Source organism: Peromyscus maniculatus, chromosome 9 (assembly GCF_049852395.1).
Source record: "Peromyscus maniculatus bairdii isolate BWxNUB_F1_BW_parent chromosome 9, HU_Pman_BW_mat_3.1, whole genome shotgun sequence".
Classification (NCBI taxonomy): Eukaryota; Metazoa; Chordata; class Mammalia; order Rodentia; family Cricetidae; genus Peromyscus; species Peromyscus maniculatus.
In genome coordinates this window covers 60,390,904-60,413,572 of record NC_134860.1, presented here as the reverse complement: position 1 = coordinate 60,413,572, position 22,669 = coordinate 60,390,904, and the positions used below count along the sequence as shown (strand labels likewise).

Here is a 22,669-nt window from a genome sequence, read left to right as displayed (position 1 = left end):
CCCATGCTAAGTCTTGGGAGGAAAGAGAGAACAGTTGGGCCTGCCTGGGCTGAGGTCTTGATGGGAATGACTTGCTCAAGGACACAGAGCTGACTACTGCAGCTTGCTACTGGTGGCAGGTACCTTGAGCCAAAATATGTCGGGAAGAAGGCTACGGCAAATGAGACTACCAGAGAATGAGATTCAACTTGGCTGAGGGAGTCAGAACTCAGAATTATTCCCTGAAGAGGTTGGGGGTGATGTGTGAAGAAGGTCACTTGAGCAGCAGCCAGCCTGCCCTGATGGATGCCCAGTGAAAGAATCACTTGAACTTCAGACATTTCTGCCCCAAACCTCCCACTGCCTCCTTAAAAGAGCCTTGCTGGGCATTCCCCAGAATTCTCCACTGAACTGCTTTTTGGCATCCATCCCTGCCCCCTCTCTCCTATACATACTCTGTCTTGGCTCTAATAAACAACAGCAATACACACACTCGACAATTTTTTTTTTAAAAAAGAAGCCATGTTTATAACTCTAAGAAGTTGTAAAATTTCCATATTAGGCCATCATTATTGCATTAGAGGCTGCCAAGTTGGTAAGAAGTAAAGAAGTATTTAAAGGGTTGAAACTTGGTTCACCAGATTCTGTAGTGTGAACTCCTGTGTTTACATCAACCACGCAGGCGTTCCCCAAAGCAGGAAGCCAGCCAAGTCAGGCGGAGGGATGACCTTGCTTTCACAGGAAGCCTCTTCTGGACATTTTGAAGTCTGAGGCAGTGGCACTCCTTGGATCCACACTCTGGGGTAGCTTGTACAGTATAGAACACCCTACCGAGAGCTCCCAGGAGAAACGGGCATGGCTGATCACTGGTCCTTGGACAGACACCGCTGGTGCCTTGTGGTTTTCCTGAAGTCACAGAGTGCTCTTGGAGGTACAGAAGACGTCTTAACCCTTTGCAGCGTCTGAAGTTGCACAGAAAGCAGCTAAGCCTTGCGTGGGGTTGCATCACTCGTCACTTGCCCCTTTTTCGTCTTTGTGGTGGCATCTAGAAGGGGAGAGGAAAAGGGTCACTGAGAGCTCAAGCACCATTTACAGAACAGAAAAGCTTGTCTGGGAGCGTGGATCCTGAGAAGTAACAGTGATGTGTTCCCTTGGAGATGCCCCCAGCTTGGCCATTTCATCCTGGGATAAAACCAGTTGACTGCGAAGATACTATCCCTCCAATGTCCACTACAAAAGAATGTTTAAAACACAGTACAGCCGGGTGGTGGTAGCACACACCTTTAATCCCAGCACTTGCGAGGCAGAGCCAGGTGAATCTGTGAGTTCGAGTCCAGCCTGGGCTACCAAGTGAGTTCCAGGAAAGGCACAAAGCTACATAGAGAAACCATGTCTTGAAAAAACAAAAAACAAACAAAAAAATAAAAAACAAACAAAACAAAACAAAACAAACAAAAAACCCAAAACACAGTACAATGTTCCTATCACTAGTGGGATGGATGCCACCACTGTGGGAAAAGAAGAGAAACAGAAGTAATGCATGCTAAGATGAGTGATTACTAGGTGATTTCAGTTTTGCTCTTCTCCTCCCCTTTCCCTTTAAAACAAAACCCATAAATCTCAGGAGGTTCCTAAAACTTAGAAGATTCATAAGGCAATGGCTAAGATCAAAAACACTGAAGACAGCTTATGTTGAAGAGGATGTGAAGCAAGGGGAACACTCCTACACTGTTGGTGGGAATGCAAACTTGAACAGCTACTTTGGAAATCAGTATGGTGGTTTCTTAGAAAATTGGGAATCAGTCTCCCTCAAGACCCAGCTATACCACTCTTGGGCATATACCCAAGGAATGCTCAATCATACTACAAGGACACATGCTCAACTATGTTCATAGCAGCATTATTTGTAATATCCAGAACCTGAAAACAACCTAGATGCCCTTCAAATGAAGAATGGATAAGGAATGGATAAAAAATGGTACATATACACAATAGAGTACTACTCAGCAGAGAAAAACAATGACATCATGAGGTTTGCAGGCAAATGGATGGAACTAGAAAATATCATCCTAAGTTAGGTAACACAGACTCAAAGACAAACATGATATGGACTCACTCATAAGTGGATACTAGATGTAAAGCAAAGGATAACCAGACTGCAACTCACAGCTCCAGTGAGGCTAGCTAGTAAAGAGGACCCTAGGAAAGACACAGGGATTGCCCAGCGATGGAGAAATGGATGAGATCTACATGAGCAAACTGGGGGTGGGGGTTGGGGTAATGGAGGGCAAGAGTTGGGGGAAAGAGAGCTTAGGGAAGCAGGAGGTCCCAGGTGGATCAGGAACAGAGTTCCTGAACAAGGAAAGAGATACCATGATAAATGAAGACACCATGGGAATAAGAAGAAGCAGAGTGCTAGAGAGGTCCCCAGGAATCCACAAAGATGACTCTACTATAGACTACTGGCAATGATCGAGAGGATGCCTGAGCTGACCCACTCTGGTACCTGGATGGCCAAACACCCTAACTGTCATGATGGAACCCTCATCCAGTGACTGATGGAAGCAAATGCAGAGATCCACAGCCATACCCCAGGCGGAGCTCCAGGAGTCCAATTGACGAGAGAGAGGAGAGATTATATGAGCAAGAGATATTGAGACTATGATTGGAAAAAGTACAGAGACAACTAGCCAAACTAGTGGAAACACATGAACTGTGAACCAATAGCTGAGGAACTCCCATGATAGTGGTCTAGGCCCTCTGGATAAGTGAGACAACTGTTTAGCTTGAACTGTTTAGGGGGCCCCCAGGCAGTGAGACCCGAAACTGTCCTTAGTGCATGAGCTGGCTTTTTGGAACCTAGTGTCTATGCTGAGACATTGCTCAGCCTTGGTGCAGGGAGGAGGGGCTTGGACCTGCCTCAACTGAATGTACCAGGCTCTGCTGACTCCCCAGGGGAGACCTTGCCTTGGAAGAGGTGGAAATGGGGGGAAGGCTGGGGGGTGGGAGGAGGGAGGACAGGGGAACTTGTGGTTAATATGTAAAATGAATAGAAAAATCTCTTAATAAAAAAAGAAAAAATATATATCTCTATTATCTGATTTAAATAAATTAAGTTACAGAAAAAAAAGATTGTTAAGGCAACTGGAAAGTTATAGAAGCTGTAAGAACTGCTGGGGTGAGGGGCCTGTACTTCTTCGGGGAGGCTCCAGAATGCAGCTGTTTTGAGTGGTCACCCATGTTGGGTGGGCTCTTTCATGCTGCAGTTGCCTTTGAGTCACCCACGGTCCTGTAAGGACTCCCCTACTCCCAGTTCTGTAAGTACTGCCCCCCCCAAACCCCTCACTGCTTCACAGGGCTTTCCATGAGTGGAATCATCCTTGGCTTGGTGGTGTCCTGTCTAGATCTTTGTTCGTGTCTCCCCGGGAAAAACCACACAACAATGGCTGTGCTGGTTTGTTTTATTTCTTTATATTTTTCTGTCAACTTGACACAAGCTAGGGATATCTGGGAAGAAGAGGCCTCCATTGGGAAAATGCCTCTATCAGATTGGCCGGTAGGCAAGCCTGTGGGAAATCTTCTTGATTCATAATTGATCTGGGAAAACCCAGCCCACTGAGGCTGGTGCTGTCCCTGGGCAAGTGGTCCTGGGGTGTATAAGGAAGCAGGCTGAGCAAGTCATAGAGTGCAAGTCGGTAAGTACTTGTGGTCTTTGCTTCAGTTCCTGCCTTGAGTTCCTGCCCTGATTTGTTTTATGATGGACTGTAATGTAAGATGAAATAAACTTTTCTCAAGTTGCCTTTGGTCATGGTGTTCATCACGGCAATAGAAAACAAACCAGTACAATGGCTGTAAGCTATACAGAGAATGGTGTAAAAAAAAAAAAAAAAAAACCCAGGAAGCCAAAAGAAAGAGGCCCAAGCTTGCATTTCCAGAAAGAAGGATGCTTTCTTGGCTCTGCTACTGACAGTCTATATCACCTCACTTTGGGCACCTGTAAAATGGGGGCAGGATCTCTCTTTGATTTTCTTTGGATGGTTGTAAAGATTAATTCAAAAAATGATATGTAATTGCTGTGGAAACTGTAGAGTCCTACCAAACATAGCTAGGAAACCTTTAGTCCAGTCTGATAGCCCCAAAGAGTACATCAACCTGAGAAGTGTATAGGTCTCAGTACATAAGAAGGTATGAAAATGGAATCCTTCCAATTATTCAAACAAATCAGGTCTTCCAAGCACTGAGGGAATGTCCTTCTGCTGTCTGCCCAGGCCTGCACTCAGGTTTCAGAAAAGGCTTTGTAACAGGGTATGCTTACATGGTTTTTACATTAGTGTTAGGGGAAAGGATATTTGGGAGAAAATATATAAAATGTCTAATCAAGCTGGGCCATCTTCACAAATAGAGGAAGACAGTCAATCTCCAAGCTGTAAGAAGGGGCTAATTTTTATACTGGGTGAGCAGGTGGTTTCTGAGATACAGCAGCAGGCTGGGGAAGGGATGTTGGATATGATGGAGAGTCTGGAGTCAGAGGCCCTAAGTTCACATTCTGCTGTTATTTATTAGCTGTGTGACCTTGGGCGAATAAGGTGACCCTGCCCCTTTTCAACTGTAAAATGGGAGAAATAATGGTGATCTCAGCCTTTACTGCAGCAAACCGCACAGCAGACATGGATGGTAAGGAACTTTCCCTGGACAGTAGCTTTACACTTCCAGAGGAGAACTTCCTCTTGAGTTTAGGGCCAGCGTATAAACTTCAAGAGAAGAACAAATACTGTGGCACACACCTATAATTGCAGCACCCAGGAAGTGGAGGCAGGAGAATGAGGAGTTCAAGGCTAGCCTTAGGTACATGGTTAGTTTGAGGACAGCCTGGGGTATGTAAGACCCTGTCTCGAACAACAAAGACAAAGCAGAAGATGAAAGATCTGTGGACAACTTGAATTTGGATCAGACTGGACCTCAAAGGAAAGAACTTTGGTTAGCCTCCAAGTTCCATCCACTCCTTTAACAGTCCCTCTTTCATGTGCTTAACGTCTTGCTACTGCATGCACCCTGCCTCGGACTGTGCAAGACAAAGAACTGAGCAGCACGCAGCTCCTGATGTTGAGATCTGGCCTCCACAGGGCCAGAGAAGTGAGCGTCACTGAGGCAAGACAGAGAAAGACAGGAAACTTACAGTAACACAAGAAAGGAAAAGACCCATCACTCTCATCATCATCCTGTTGGAGCCTCTCCTTGGCTACAAGTCAAGAATTTTACCACAGCTAGCCAAAACCCAACAAAAACCAAGCGAAGACTACCTACCTAGAGGCAATATCCCTTTTTCTGAGGGATTTCTCAAACAAGAATGTTAAGGCAGCCAACAAACCATGGTTAAGGCCTTGGCACTCTGATGGCATTTGTGAAGTGTTAAGTTCTATACAAGTGTTAAGTTTTGAAAAATATTCATGACTAAAATTATGAACCATATTTATAGGCAAAAGAGGTACCTGGACTTCTTTGTGACTCATACCTAGTAAGAATTCCTTTGACTTTTCTTTGGATGTTTGTATTTTCACAGCACTAACTTCTTCTCTGTAAACCTGTACTATGCACCCCATAAACTTACAGTTTGAGTTTCTCAGCACCTACGCAGAAACCTGGGTTTGGTGGCCATTGAATTTTAGTCTTCTTCCCCAAAGGAAAAACATTTCTAAATTAAAAATGAACATAACAAGCCATTTTTACTTAATCTTTTGAAACATAGATCACATCATTTGAACAATGCAACTCAAGACATCATATATCCACATGCATGCACACACACACACACACACTTGTAGCCTGAAGTTTTCCTGTGTCCCTCCAGGTCGGCAGCCGCTTAGATCCAAGTAAACATACAGAGTCTTATATTATTTACAAACTGTATGGCCTAATGGCTCAGGCTTCTCACTAGCTAGCTTTTACAACTTAACTCAGCCCATTTCTATTAATCGATGCGTGGCTTACTGATACTTTCACATCTTGCTTCTCCTGGTGGAGGCTCACACCATCAGCCCCACTCTTCTCCTCTCTAGTTAGAATGTACCTTCTAACCTTATCCTGCCTCACCATTGGCCAAACAGCTTTATTTATCAACCAATCAGAGCAACACATATTCGCAGTGTACAGAAAGACCCACAGTGCAAGGGAGCATGCGTGAGCTATTCCTCCTCCTGCTGCAGCTAACATCATCTACCTAGCTTCTTTGGCACCTTGTTCTGCAACTCTAGTTGTTACAGGGAATAAACGAGTTATTAATGCCCAGCATTTAGACCAGTGCTCATTGCAAAAGCTATCCTGTGTCTGCTGTGACTGATGTTACTAGTTCTGGGGTTGACCACATGAGAGATGGAATAGCAGCACAGTTTCAGGACATCTTAAAAAGTGAGGAGTATTCTGCAAAATAAACAACCGCTATTCTCAAATGGTTCAATGCCCAGGGCCTTGAAAGATAAAAGAAACATTAAGGCAATCCTGCAAATTAGGAAATTCCAAGACTGGGAACCTCACAAAATTCAAAATCATAAAATAGATTCTGGAACAGAGAATATTAGAAAGGTAAAACTCCCACAAGGTCACAGATTAACAGACCAATATCATTATACATATCCTGGTTTTGGTCACTGCCGCATGGCTATGCAAAGGATTATTATTGAGGACACAGGGCTAGGGGTACACAGAAACTTTCCTTACTATTTTTGCATTTTTCCTATAAACCCAAATACCATTTCAAAAGAAAAAAAAAAAAAAGGCTGGGATGTAGCTCAGTGATAGAGCACTTGCCTAGCACGCTCAAGGACTCCGGTTTAATCCTACCACTGTCATAAGTAAGTCAGGACAAACACAGCATAGAGAAAACCAGAAACCAGCCCAGATATGACAAGGGCAGTGGAGCTGGCAGACAAGGCCATTTGAAGTATTGTGACCGTGACATGGGAACACAGTGGGCTTGGTAAGACACAAGAACCAAAGGACACCTAGCGATGGCAGTTACGGTATTTAAAAAATAGCACCAATAGAGATTGATGGAGGGCAGACTACCACAAACCAGAACACAACTGAAACCACAGGGGAGCTGTCAAAACAGGGAAGGACTGAAAACAGAAACTCAGTGTCAAGACGACAGTCGGTCAGCCTGGCCCACCTGGAGTCCCCAAGTCTGAGGGTGTGGCAAGTGACGAAGGAAAACAGCAGGGGAATATTTGAAAAAACAATTGCCCAGAGATCTTTAAACTTAAGGACAATTATGCACTCAAAATTCGAGGTGCTTAAGCACATACGTCAACACCAAGAAGCCATGTGAACAGTCAGCTTGCTGCCACTACTCAGAAACAAACTCTAACAGGAAGGAAAGCCACTGCAGGTGTCCCCCCAGACTGCCAAGTCACGTGGCCACGGTTCTGGAGAGAGAAACGGAGCTGATCAACTACCTGGGCTAATCAAGAAAGGAAAGACGATGTCCATGACCAATATCAGACATGCAAAAGGGTACATCACAACAGATGCACAGGAGGAAGGAGGCATGAAAGGAGAAAGGCTCCCTGGGTACAGAAGGGACAACCACAGGAATGGAGGGAAGCAAGAGAGGATGATGGGTAGATATAATTAAAACATATTATCTACATATATGGAAACCTAGCAGTGTTTGTAATTAACACGTTCCAATAAAAAAACTTGAAGAAAAAAAAAAAAAGACAAACTACTAAAACTGGCATAAGAAAAAGGGGAAAACTGGAATAGTACTATGAAAATTAAAATTGAAATTAAAGACTTTTCCAGAAATTCTAATATATAAGGAAGAAACCAACATCTCCCCAAATTCCTTTCAAAGACAAGTTATTAAAATAGGTTATTTGGACTCTTCCAGAGGACTGGGGTTTGATTCCCAGTACCCATATGGTAACTCACAACCATCTGTAACCCGTTTCAGGGAATCAAGACGCCCTCTTCTGACCTCTGCAGGTACTGCATGCAACTGGTACACAGGCATACATGCAGGCAAAGCAGTCATACACACAAATAAATAAATGAATATTTTAAAAAATTGTGAAGGTGTTTTCCAATTCCTTTTAAGGCTATGTGTTGTTTAGCTGTTGGTTGTTTATTTTATTTTTTATTTCTTGTTGTTTCAACTTGACGCAACCTCAGTCATCTGAGAAGAGGGAACCTCAATTGAGAAAATGTCTTCATCAGATTGGCCTATGGGCAAATCTATGGCCACTGTCTTGGTTACTGGTTGATGTGGAAGGGCTCAGCCCGCTGTGGGTGGTGCCACCCCTGGGCAGTGGTCCTGGGTTCTATAGGAAAGCAAACTGAGCAAGCCATGAGGAACAAGGCAGTGAGCAGCACTGCTCCAGCCTCTGATTTGGTTCCTGCATCCGGGTTCCTGCCCTGCCATCCCTGGATGCCTGGAAATGTAAGCCAGATAAACCCTTTCCTCCCCAAGTTGCTTTTGGTCATGGTGTCTTGATTATAGCCATAGAAGGCAAACTAAGATTGGCAAGTTTTATCCTGTTACCCAAATCAGACAAAAGCGTCATAGGGAAGGAAAACCACAGGCCGGTATCCCTCATGAACAGGACTATAAAAATCTGTAACAATACGTTAGAAAGATCCAGTACTGTATTTGAAAAGAGTAAGCACAATCAAAATCAAGCTTATCCTAGGAATGCAAAGAGATGTTAGCCCTTTCAACCGTCATAACTCTGATATTGAAATGTTTTTGTTAAAAGTTTCCTGGTAAATTATTTGGTAAAATTTAACATTTGTTAGCATTTTAACATAGGAATAGAAGAAAGCTGCTTCAGCCTAATAAAGGAATCTAAAGACCAATACAGACGATTGGTGCTGCCTTAGAAAGATTGATACAAGTATGTTTGGAGGTGTGTATACAAGTACTGTACACAAACTGAATCATTTCCTAGATTTGGACACTGAATGGCAACATACGGCAACAGTGAGTTCACTTACTACCTAGACTGTGTATCGAATTCCTTGGGGAAAGCCTGATTCAGATGATGCAGGCAAAGTACAAGAACCTGCCTGTCCTGACTGTACAAAGAAAAACAATGGTAGCAGCATTGTTAAAAGAAATAAATGTAGGGCTGGAGGCAGCCAGTAATGTACCTACAGTGTAAGCAGGGGACCCAAGTTCATATGCCCAGAGTCCATGTAAAAAGCCAGATGTGGACACACACATCTGTAATCCGAGCACCGGAAGTAGGAAGGGGGCATCAGACGGGCCCTGGAGTGCTTGCTGGTCAGCCAGCCCAACTGTACCAACGAGCTCCAAGTTTAGTGGGAGTCCTTGTTTGAGAGCGTAGGGCAGAGGTGGACAGAGGAGGGCATTTGATAACAACTTCAGGCCTCCACACACCCACAGACATGTGCAGCATGTATACACACCCACAAACACAGATAATACACACACACACACACACACACACACACACACACACACACACACAATACTAGAGCAAGCTGGAAGGGTCCCCCACTGGCCCTTCTGGAACAAATGAGCATCAACTCATATGTAAATCATTGGATAGATAGGAAAATTTAAATTTATAGATGAAAAATGGGAAAGGTAAAGTTCTTTAAAGAAAGTAAATACAGAAGACATGAGTTTAAAAAAAATAGAGCCTAAAACTAGTATTTGAGAAATTATATGTGAAATAGATAGATACTTATAAAGTCTAGGAATATTTACCCCAAACTTATTAATCACAATGATAGTTGACAATAATTTACAGTGGAAAGCTTTTGGCTATCACCTCAAGTGACTGAAGAAAAAGAACAATCCTCTATATGATAAAAGGTTAATGTGACAATGTTCAACATCATTATTAATCAAGAAAATGTTAGTTAAACCATTCCGAGGGCCGGGGAGCTGGCTCAGTGGGTAAAGCAGTTGAGCTGAAATCCCCGGAACTGACATGATGCCAGGAACAGCAGCCTAGCAAACTCCGTAACCCAGCGCTCTGCTGACAAGGCTGAATGCAGAGACAGGAGACCCCGGGAAGCTTGCAAGCCAGCTAGCCTGATGCACAGAGCGAGCAAACAGCAAAGATCCTGTCTTAAACAGGTAAAGAGCACCAATATACACCTGAGATTTCCTCTGACCTTCACACTGTGCTGTGGCACATTTGTGTTTGAACTCACATATGTACACATCATATACACACATCTACATCCACAAAATTTAAAAACCATAGTAAGATGCATTTTATTTAACCTAAGTAACCAAATACACTGCTTGTTAACTTTTTTTGTGAAATGCATTTCTACATATATATATATATATAATATCTTTTGAAGTTAAATTATAATTGCACAATTTCCCCTTCTTTCCTCTCTCCAACCCCTCCCATGTATCCCTTCTTGCTCTCTGATTCACAACCACTTATTTTCTTTAATATTTAATATTTCTTTAATAAATACACACATACACATTCCTCAATGTATCAATACAACCTGCTCAATCTATAAAATGTTACTTGCATGTCTGTTTTTAGGACTGGCCACTCAATATTTAACACCATCGGTGTGCTCTTCCTTGGGGAGGACTGTTTCTAGCTCTCAGCATCACTTAGTTGCCTGTAGTTCGTTGTCTAGGGCTGACTGCCGCTCTACCTCCTCCATGACAGCAAGTCTGTTGGTGCTGCCCCATGTGGATCTTGTTTAGGCAGCCATGTTGACGAGACTTCATGGGTAAAGCTTCCCTGTCATTTCTAGAGACATTCTCGCAGCAGAAGCCCATTCTTCTGGCTCTTACAATCTTTCTGCCCCCTTTACCTGATGACCCCAAGCCTTAGGTGCAGGAGTTGTATAGGAAAATGGTTATTAAATGATTAAATATCCAAATAATTGAAAATTATACTGGAGACTGAGCCCTGTGCCTCAAGCATGAAAGACAAGTGCCCTGCATCCCCCACCACCACTGAGCTCCACCTTTACAAGCCTGTTTATGAATACCCAGAAGGCTGGGGAAATGCCTACAAAATGACAGTGTGTAAAAAGCAACAAAATTACTATTAGAGTTCTTGAAATACATTTATTTTTTACTCTAAGAAAATTATCTAGCTGTGTCTGCATAATAGAAAGGCTAGTGACTGCAATTTTATTCTATTTTTTTACTTTTTTTTTTTTTTACAAAGAACATGAATTCATACAAACAAAATATGGCTCATTATAAGATTTACCAAAATGCACCATTTTATTGTCCAGCTCATTTCAGTTGAAGCCACACAGGAGGGAGCAGAGAATGGCTGGCCACCACTGAAGCCTTCCAGAGGAAGCTGTGACTGTGACTCTGGTCACTTGATGACTTCTCACCATGGCAAACATTTCAGAGGCCCCCGTCGGTAGCTCATGCAATACTTTGTTAGACATACAGTCCAACCCCAGCAAGTGCTGGCAAGATCTGAAAACTACTTTTTCCTGTTCCTCAGCGGAGTAACTAAGGTCAGGACGGCAGCGGCAAGAGGAGAGACAGAGCAAGCAAGAGGCAACCTTCTTTTTCTGCGCCATTAGATTTTATTTTCAACGCTTCAAATCTTTCCAGCTTTTTTATTTTTTGCACCAAAAAAAGCATCAATACTTTTCATTCCACTCTTGTCAACTTTAGCCAAAGCCTTCTGAGCTGCAGTCATTTTGCTATTTTTCTGTTAATAAAAACAAAGAGAGATTTGCAATATTTGTAAATCATCACACACGCAAGTTACATAAGCCTGAGTCTGGGTTCAGTGGGGACATGTGTCCTGGAGTGGAAATAAGCTTGCTACCTACTCAGGACCCAGGCTTCTAAAGAAAACCTGCCCCATTCTGAGGAGTTGGAATGCTCCAAGGATGGTTCCCTCTGGGGATCATTTTGAGGGTGCATTAAATGTAATGATACAGACAATGGAGGCTGCTGTGGGATGTTCTGTATGGCAAATGTGTTGCTCTGATTGGTCAATAAATAAAACACTGATTGGCCAGTGGCTAGGCAGGAAGTATAGGCGGGACTAACAGAGAGGAGAAATAAAAGAACAGGAAGGCAGAAGGAGTCACTGCCAGCTGCCGCCAGGACAAGCAGCATGTGAAGATGCCGGTAAGCCATGTGGCAAGGTATAGATTTATGGAAGTGGATTAATTTAAGATATAAGAACAGTTAGCAAGAAGCCTGCCACGGCAGTACAGTTAATAAGCAATATAAGTCTCTGTGTTTACTTGGTTGGGTCAAAGCGGCTGTGGGACTGGCGGGTGACAAAGATTTGTCCTGACTGTGGGAAAGGCAGGAAAACTCTGGCTACAGGAGGCGATGGTGGCAACTGTTGGGGGAATTACAGCCTGTGTTCTTCACCCAATGATGAACAATTCCCAATCTGATTTTGTTTGTGCTCTACAGAAAACCAAGGGCAGAGCTGTCATATTCAAAAGATGGCCTGCAAGACAGTGTACTCCAGGCTGCAGCCTAGCTGTCCCAGTGAGGTGACAAAAGGGAAGTGCTTTCCAGAGAGCTGACTCCACATCACTCTGCCCTGGACATTTCTATCTGGTCCCTGTCACTGACTCTCTTCAGTGCCATGGTGGGTGTGTAACCATGGGGAAGTGAATGGCCTTTCCCAACCACGTGACTGTGTGCCAGGACCAGTGTGGCAAGGGAGGTTTAATGACGCACACTCTCATAATGCTAAACGAGAGGGCAGAGCAGAGACCTAGGTAATGAATGCAGCATGTTACTCAGGATGTAGGTGTAAAATAAAACCCAGCAGGAAAGGTTACTCAGCAGACACCTGCAGGGTGAATGCTGAATGGTGGAACTGGTACATTTGTTATTTACTATAATTTCTGGGAACCTTCTTGGCAATAGGATTGAAAAACAATTCATGGAGAAACTACTGCCCTTTCATCCATCACTACGAACACACAGCAAAATTCAAACCCTTTTTGTATACCCAAAGCTTTTCTTGGATTTGCAAAATGTATTAATTTAACACATTCACTATCTGAACAACTGTGAATGAATTATGATGCTAGAAATGCAAGTTAACCATTTTTCCTGGTGAAAGTATAAGTGTAGCCAATAGTGCAACCATGCTTGGAAATGTGAGGCCACTGGGCCTGTACAGCGTGCCAGTACACCTGGGCACACATACCTTGCCAGTCTTCAAGTCTTTAGTGTTAAACTTAGTGTAATCTTCTTTTGCTTCTACAGGCTCATCTGATGACTTTAGTTTCTGCAATGTTAGAGCAGCGAAGCAGCGTCAGACACCATCCTCTCACCATTCGTTAAAAACAAACAAATGCACCCTGGGGACCCAGAGGACTCCAGCAGGTTCACACTTTACAAACTTTTACATTTTGACAAGAACCTCAGGGACGAAGCCAGACGTCTCCAGGAAGCAGCCAAGGTGGTGATGGGCCACAAATGAATAGGTACACGGCTTGGCCCTCTCAGTCCTTCAGTGACATAAACCCACATTTTATGCAGCAGGCATTGTGGACTTCCAGGGGGTTACAGGCTGCAGGGACAGGGGAGGGGCCCAATAAAAGGCCTAGAAGTTGGAGTCAAAAATCCCCTTCCTGCTGCCAGGTGGTCCATGCCGCCCAGCCCCGGCCTGCTCTACTGTTCACTACTGAACACAGGCAGCATTATTCCGTGACCAACAACTTGGCTCAGTGGGAGCCTTGCCTTTTCTCTTCTACCCAGCTTCCCCATTCATCCACACAAAAACCCGCACAGCAAGCAGCCCAAGAACAGAGAACCCAACCAAACACTCCAGGTGGAAGCAGAGGATGTGGAGTCAGATCTCAAAATAAAGTAAAAAATTAATGATAATAATAAAACTAAAGTACATTTAGTTATTTACGTGTGTGTGTGTGTGTGTGTGTGTGTGTGTGTGTGTGTGTGTATGTGCACGCCACAGTGTACATGTGGAAGAGAAAGGACAACTTGAAAAGCTTGGCTCTCTGCTTTTACTGCATAGATCCCAGAGACCAAACTCAGTAACTCAGGACTGACAGCAAACATCTTTATCCCCTGAGCCATGCTGTCCCTGCCTCATATCTCTTTTTAAAAAATGATCTTTCTAAAAAAAAAAAAAAAAATGACGTGTGTGTGTGTGTGTGTGTGTGTGTGTGTGTGTGTGTGTGTGTATGTGTGTGTTAGTTAATCTCAAGTCTTCACATGCATTCTGTGTCCATTAGGCTCAGTGCAGCTAAGTCAAACCTTCACATATTTTCACTATTCACAAGATCCCTTTGCACCTATGTGTTGTAGAATATTATTTTAAACTGTGTTACTTTTGTTTATGTTGCATTTGTTTAACTCTGTGAAGTTGTGTTACTGTGCCTGTCTAAAATGCCTGATGGCCTAATAAAGAACTGCATGGCCAATAGTGAGGCAGGAGATAGGTGGTGGAGCTGGCAGGCAGAGAGAATATATAGAGGAGAAATCTGGAAGGAAGAAGCAGCCAGAGAAAGAGGAGGACTCCGGGGGCCAGCCACCAGCTACACAGTAAGCCACGGAGTAAGATTTATAGAAGTAAGAGAACGAATGGGTAAAGCCCAGAGGCAAAAGGTAGATGGGATAAGTTAAGTTAAGGAAAGCTGGCAAGAAACAAGCCAAGCTAAGGCTGGACATCTATAAGTAAGAATAAGCCTCCGTGAGTGATTTATTTGAGAGCTGGACCCCCCCAAAAGACCAAAGACCTACCAACACCGCCTATGCATGTGAGAATTCTGTGCACTTAATATCAGGTGATCATAATGTGGAAGGGAAGTCCCACCAGTCTTCTCAGATAAATCAGAGCTGAGTGGATGGCCTTGTGCTGTGCAGAGGGCAGATTGCAGGGTGATCACAATGTGGATTTGCACAGACCTTTTTAAGCTCTTCATGGAAATACCAGGCGCATACTTGTCAGCACCAGTGCCCTTGGGAAATGCAGACTCATCCCTGCTTCCTCCTTCACACTCTGCATTTGCTGGACAAAGAATTGGCAGAACTGTGGCTCCCAGCCCCCAGCACACAAGATAAAGACACAGGATTTCTGAAATTCCTTGCCAGGAGAAACAGAGAGAGGAAGATATTCTTGGCCACAGAGCAATCTCTAGCAAAGGAATCGTCAAGAGCAAAGGCTGGCTTTCTATACAATAACGACCTACCAGCACAAAGTAAATGGATGCATGCCAGGTGTGGGGGCACACACCCGAAATCCTGACACCTAGGAGGCTGAGGCAAGTGGACTGCCATGAGTTCAAGGTCAACCTGGGCTACAGAGTGAGTTACAGTCCAGCTAGAAACATTGAATGAGACTGTCAAAAGAAAAAACGAACAAAATAATACACCTTCCCATCAAGATATGGTGTGGAGGGGCACATGAACTAGACAGGCCTTCAGCCAGGACAGCAGAGCTGACAGCTGGCAAAATGAAGGCTGAACATGAAATCATGAGGATGTTTGTGTCCCTTCTCTAAGGCAAGTATTTCTCCATGGACTCAGGGAGTGTGCCCAGGTGCTCAGAGACCTGGCAGAAGTTGCAGAAGCAAAGAACAGGTCAGAGGTGACTCACAATTAGTGCTGTCTTTAGCCTTGATCAAAGAAACTTCTCTTTGAAGCAGTCTGAGTCCAGGTGATGAGAACATATGGCTTAGTGAGTGCTGTTTAAATAATTTTTGTTGTCGTTGTTGTTGTTTTTCAAGACAGAATTTCTCTGTGTAGCTCTGGCTATCCTGGAACTCACTCTGTAGACAGGGCTGACTTCAAACTCAAAGATCTGCCTGCCTCTGTTTCTGAGTACTGTGATTAAAGGTGCTAATTAAAGGTGGGATTAACACCTAGCTTCAGCTGTTTAAACAATACTATATCATCCAGTACAGCATGCTCTCTGAACACCAGAATCCCTAGGACACATGGAGTAGGAGTAGGAGGCAACAACTACATTACGGACTACGTTTCCCATGCTGCCTTTCAGGTACGAAGCACTCCTTTTCTGTTTACATGATTTGTTTTCCTACTGAAAATCAAATGAGCTTTTTTCTTTTTTCTTTTTGGCCACAGGAGGTTTTTGTTCTCCCTAACCTTGCTTTAGGACATCTGCATTAGCGTTTGACAGGTGTACCTCTCTTCACCTGACACTCTCCCTGGGGTGGGTTGCATCCGTTTGCCACCCCCCCACTAGGGCGGCACTTGTCTCCCGCCTTATACCCTTATACTGGGTCAGTGAAAGAAAATGAAAGTACTTAAAAGTCTTTCCAGCCTTTTCAGAGGGATTCCCTCCTGGATAGATCTCTGTCTTGTACTGACTTATCTCCTTTTCTCCTTTCCCCAGATGCAGAGTCCCTGATGCTGAAGGAGACTCAGCTTCACTGCTTCCTCTACACCAGCAGCCCATCCTCAGGTCCTACACTGTTGCAGGGAGGAAGCGGCCCCGCTGGGCTCTCATCCTCAGGTCCCGCTGCCCTGCTGGGCTGCCCTGCTGGGCTCTCTGGCTCTCCACCTGTACTGTGGCTAGGCTCTCTAGCCACAGGGGATTCTGGCTGCTGTTTTTCTAATACTGGCTTGAAGGAAAGACAAAACTAGCTGAGAGTTTTGCCATATTTCAAGAAGTTTTTTGTTTTTTTCTAGAGCTATTACAGGTGATTTTCCCATACTGAAGTTATTTCCAGGTGAATCTAATTTACAGAAAGAGAAAAAAATTTGAGAAGCAAAGACCTGAAAAGCTTTGTTTTTTTAGAGAGAGATTTCTAAGTTTTTCCCAAAGTTTCTGTTCTCTAAACTTTGATTTTATGGTCAAATGGAAACTAATTTTGATTGTGCAGTATTGTAATGGTATTTGCTGGTGGAGCAGAGAATTTTGTTTTGTCCATGTCTACACCAGGGAAAATTCTTTCCTCTGCCATTCAGGACTTAAAGCTAAGCTGTTCATAGGCCAAAAGCTTCCACAGGAATCTTTTTCTGCCAGTTTTTCTCATCTTTAATAAATCTTTTCTCTGATTTCCCCCCAGGATTTTGCATTCATAGCCCCATAATTGGAGATTCAAGGACAAAGTTCCTCTGTCTTGTTGCTTATTTTATCCTAATTTTTTTTCTTAAACTACATTCCTACATTCTACTCTTATTCTAAATTTCTTCTTACACTATTTTCCTATAGATAGAAATTAAGGGAGAGAGAAAAAGAAAGAAACCTTGATGGAAAGAAATATACGCTGTAGCTTCACTTTTCAATTTCAGGATTCCACCACCTGACTTCCACTCCCAAGAATAAAATACCATAGCCTTTATTATTCAATTCCTTATTGGCCTGCCTTACACCCATGATGCCCCCTCTCTCCTTTCACCAAGTCCCTGGTCCTTGTTCGGGTGCCATTTGTGGGGGACCAGCCCCCACCTTTACCTGGGTACTTTTGAGGAGTGAAGGATAAGAGATTTAGATAGAAATATAGAGGGGAGAAAGACAGAAGCACAGGATAGCCTTGGGAGGGCCTGGATCCTTATCCACTGGCCCCTTATGTCTCCTATAAAGGGCTTTTTATAGAAACGCCAAGGGGTGGAGCAAAAGACTTGCCCCAAGCACAGCCAAGTGCAGCTTCTTCCAAATACCTGGTAACCACACACATGGTCAATCCATCCCCTTATGCAGCCCAGCTGGGTAAAGCAAGCTCAGATCTCACTAGCAAACCTCTGTGGGCTCCCACATACTACCTGCTTCAGTCTATAGTCACTGTGTGCTACAGTCCACAGTCACTGTGTGCTTCAGTCCACAGTCACTGTGTGCTATAGTCTATAGTCACTGTATGCTACAGTCTACAGTCACTATGTGCTACACTCCACAGTCACTGTGTGCTACAGTCTACAGTCACTGTGTGCTACAGTCTACAGTCACTGTGTGCTTCAGTCCACAGTCACTGTGTGCTTCAGTCCACAGTCACTGTGTGCTACAGTCTACAGTCACTGTGTGCTTCAGTTTTGTCACAGTCTAAAGCAGTGGTTCTCAACATGTGGGATGACATCTTTGGTAGTCAAAGGATCTTTTCACAGAGGGTCACCTAAAACCACTAAAAACACATTTACATTACAATTTATAACAGTAGGAAAACTACAGTTATGAAGTAGCAACGAAAACAATTTTTATGATTGAGGGTCACTACAATATGAGGAATTGTATTAAATGGTCACAGCATTAGGAAGGTTGAAAATCACTGGTATAAAGTCACTGTTTCAGTTTTATCATTGTTGACTCTAAGGTCACTGTCTGGCCTTTACAGAAAAATTATTGACCTTGGTTCTAAATAAAAAATGACAAAACCACAAATTACTTAAATTTTGGAAATTAAAATAAAAAAAACCAGAAAACTGGAATGAAGAATGATAAACTAAAGAAATATATTACTTGGTATGGTCAAAACACACTATGTAGATATATGAAATTCCTGAAGACTAAAAAATTATGTATACATATATAAAAATAAAAGGATAGTGATTCAACAGAGTTAGTAGGCAGTAGGGTAAAGTACCTGACAGACAGGTATGATAGGACACTGCTGTAATCTCAGTACTTTGCAGGTGGAGGCTGGAGGGCTATGCATTCCTGGTCAGCCTTAGCTGTACATAGGGATGTTGCTTCAAAAACAAATAAGTGGAAAAACAAAATGAAAACATTTTAAAAATAAAGGAAGAAATATCAGGTGTGGTGGTGCATACCTTTAATACCAGTACTTGGGAGGCAGAGGCAGGTAGGCCTCTGTGAGTTCCAGGCCAGCCAAGGCTACAATGAAATCCTGTCTCAAAACAACAACAACAACAAAAAGAAAAAAAAAATTAAAAAAAGAGGAAAGAAAAGGAAGAAATACTTTATTCCAGAAGGTATCAATGGTGAAAACTGGGCTGGAAAGATGAATCAGCAGTTAAGAGCACCGGCTGCTCTCGGAGAGAAATTCCATTCAGTACCCAGCTCCCAAATGGCAGCTCACAACCATCTCTAACTCTGGACTCTGCAGGCACTGCACATGTGTTACACGTACACACATGGAGGCTAAATACCCACATATAAAATAAAAATAAATAAATCTTGTTTTAAAAATACAAAAACTTTCAAGAATGAGTTTAGACTAATCCATAGATGATCTCTGAGTTACCAAGGAAGACAGATTTGAGGAAAAGAAATACACTTAATTTTTTTTGAAAAAGAGAAATCAACAAACATTCTCAGAGCTCCTACCATCTTTGTTAAAGCAGAGCAATTATTTTTCTCTCTGTCCTTTGCAGTTACTGCTAAAGGTTAACCTGAATGGAAAGTATCTGGGTAGAGCAGACTTTTGCAGATCTCTGCCTATCCTTTATGGGAGTAAAAAAGTCTCTGGGTGACACCCTAGACCAGTAGTTCTCAACTTGTGGGTTGTGACCCCTTGGGGGGGGTCGAAAATCAGATATCCTGCATATCAGACATTTACATTATGATTCATAATAGTCAAAATTGCAGTTATGAAGTAGCAATAAAATAATTTCCTGGTTGGGGATCATCACAACACGAGGAATTGTATTAAAGGGTCGTAACATTAGGAAGGTTGAGAACCATTGCTTTGGAACAATCAAGGTGCATGCTTATTCTCATCGTGGAGTAACACATAGGGATCTAATATTTCGCCAGAACTGTGAGGCAGGCTATAGCTGTGACTAGGTATAGCTAACACCTGGCTTCTCCATCTGGATCTGGGAAATTAACACAAGCTGTGGAGGAGTCAGGGTGGTAATTCTGAGACTATTCTGAAGAGGGAAGGCATTCCAAAAAGGCTGGGGAGATGAAAGCTTGTCATGCTAATAAGAGAACTGGAGTTTGACGTCCAGAACCCACATAACCAAGTAGATGTAGTGGCGCATGCTTGTAATCCTAGCACTGGGGAGACAGAGATAGGCAGATCCCTTGGGATTTATGGCCCATCTGGCCCTCCTTGGTGGGCTCTAGACCAGTGAGAGACAATAGGAAAACAAGGTGGATGATGTTTCCTGAAGAATAGTATCTGAAGCTGTCTCCTAGCCTTCACAGGTATATGTGCTCAAGTGAACCCACATATGTGGACATGTGTGTGCGCACACATACCCTTATATACACATGAACACAAACACACAAAGGATCCCTATTAACAGATGACAGTCATATATAAATATGCTTTTCAGATTCAGGAAAGCCCAAGTCATCCTTTCTCCAAAGTACTCTTTGTGTTAGAAAAGTCAAGCTCTGTATCCCTTTGTGCCAGTGACAATTTAATTTGGTAAAATGACTTCCAGTTATAGTTAGTCAATGCAAGAAGATTTCAGCCAGCATGGCTGCAGACATCTGTAATCCCAGACTTGGGAGACAGGCAGAAGGACTAAGTTCAAGGCCAGCCTGAGCCACATAGTGAGACCCTATCTCAAGGGGAAAACAAAATTTAATTATATTTCTATAAAGATTTATTTTTATTTATGTGTATGTGCGTATGAAAAGGTGTGTGCAGGTGCCCCCTGAGGACAAAGAAGGCATCAAGCCCCCTGGTGCCCTGGAGCTGGAGTTATATAGGTGGTTGTAGACCACCTATCATGGGTGCTGGAACCAACTCTGGTTCTCTGCAGAAGGAGCAAGCTCTCGAAGCTGCTGAGCCAGCTCTCTAGCCCTGACCATATATGCTAACAGAAGAGTCTTTGCTAAAATAAACTTGCTTTACACCATCCAGGAAAAATCGACAAACGAAAACAGTCATACAATCAGAGTTCAAGTTGTACCATGTCATGCAAGATAGATTTTTTTAACTCTTTAAAATAGAATAGAAAGGCTGAAGTGATGGTTAACAGGTACAGTAGTTTTCTAAGTCCCCAAGGACACCTTGATCACAGTTTCTTACCTTCGATGGAGGGTTTGGAGATGAAGCTGGAGGTTCTGGAAGCCTAAGGAAGTTAAAAATAAGAATCATTGTTAGGGTATGTCTCACGTCTCATAGACAACAGAGAAGCTGTAGTGAGTCTTATCTGGAGAGACCTGACCTTCACCTACTGTCCAGCTCACCTCAGTGAAGAAGACAGTTTCACTGAATGAATGACATCTCGCCTCTTATGTCCTTACACTAGTGATGTCTAGGCAAAAAGACACAGCTAGAACCCATTTTGTGGAAGTGACTTGCTTCACGTTCACCTCTGTCATTGCCTTTTGGTAGAGGAGTATTTTTTTTGTTATTTCTTCATAAATGACAATGCTAGCATTCATTTAAAAGTGAAAAGTACTGCAACTTTTGGGGAAAGTCACATGAATGTTATCGTTCCTCTATCAAAGAGTAGTTTGGTTTGCATTATCTTCCACCCAAAATATTTAACCCAAATTTTAATGTAAAGAAAAAGTCAGCACAAGTAAGGCCTTTATCAATACAAGCAGCATGGGAATCCAAAGAAACATCAAGCAGAGAGACTCTTAGTAAAAGCAAGCTTTCTACACCCCTAACTAGTAAAGGAGCCAGCTTCTACTTCAATTTTTTGAAGTAGGTGTGCTAGGTAGATTTTGTCAACTTGACACAACCTAGAATCACCCAGGAAGAGGGAACCTCAACTGAAGAATGGCCTGTGGGTCTGTCTCTGAGGTACTGTCTTGACTGATGAGGGAGGAGGGCCCTGCCTGTTTTGGGCAGCACCATCCCCAGAGGGGTGGGCCCAGGCTGTATAAGAAAGCAAGCTAATGAGCCACGTCTCTTATTACCACGCCTCAGGTTCCTGCCCAGATTTCCCTTGAAGATGGACTGCAACTTGTAGGTCAAAATAATCCCTTCCTTCCCCAGGCTGTTTTTGGTTAGTGTTCTATCTCAGCAACAGAAGGCAGACTAGGACAGTAGGACCTATGGAATTTGCTGTAAGGAACAACTATATTATCACTTATTTCACAATAAAGAAGAAAAAGGGTTTAATCAGGATCAGGAAAAGCTATTAAATCATCACACACATGAAACTTAAATACCAACTACTAATATCTTGAAAATTAACAAGAAAAGGAAAGTTTTTAAAATACATTAAAGGTCTTTATACAGGAAGGCCGTCTTGAAGACCAAGCATCTTGCTGCCCTTCAGGACAGTCTGCAGTGATCTGAGCACTCAGCACTGGGCTGCAGGTACTGGGTGGAGATTTTAACAGGAAGGAGGCATCCTATAGAACTGTCACACATTCTTCTTCTTCTTCTTCTTCTTCTTCTTCTTCTTCTTCTCCTCCTCCTCCTCCTCCTCCTCCTCCTCCTCCTCCTTCTTCTTCTTCTTTTTTTTTGGTTTTTCGAGACAGGGTTTCTCTGTGTAGCTTTGCGCCTTGCCTGGAACTCACTTGGTGGCCCAGGCTGGCCTCGAACTCACAGAGATCCGCCTGGCTCTGCCTCCCGAGTGCTGGGATTAAAGGCGTGCGCCACCACCGCCCAGCTACACATACTTCTTAAAACTATTACCATCTGCTTTTACTTCCCATCTCTCTCCTAAAATGACCACAAAGGACCAGATTAACTGCCATAGGGATAAAAATTTAACACACGTTATCCTCTAAAACTTCACAAAGCTATAATTTTAACCCCGAACTTAAGTACCTACAAGCAGTTTCTACAAAATCAAATCATTCTACTTAATGTCTATTAAAAGTCCTTTCCTGGTCACAGTGTGTGACGCAGCCCAAGGATAACAACATTTCCT

The 22,669-nt window shown here is 43.1% G+C and overlaps 1 protein-coding gene across 4 annotated transcripts in view; it reads right to left on the bottom strand.

Annotated features, from left to right (window-relative positions):
* Positions 1-489: 489 nt before the first annotated feature.
* The window catches only part of Rnaseh2b (ribonuclease H2 subunit B), a 57,930-nt gene continuing 35,750 nt past the window's right edge, over positions 490-22,669 (bottom strand). For 2 of the 4 annotated variants that reach the window (XM_006984287.4, XM_006984288.4), the window contains exons 9-11: positions 20,863-20,905; positions 13,140-13,220; positions 11,513-11,663 (exon numbers count right to left, since the gene is read on the bottom strand). In XM_006984287.4, the coding sequence (XP_006984349.1) occupies positions 11,550-11,663; positions 13,140-13,220; positions 20,863-20,905 (238 nt within the window). In that variant the 3' untranslated portion in view covers positions 11,513-11,549. Of the gene's footprint in view, positions 1,025-11,512; positions 11,664-13,139; positions 13,221-20,862; positions 20,906-22,669 lie in introns of those variants that run through there. The other 2 variants (XM_016002772.3, XM_016002770.3) reach the window with 2 other exon arrangements.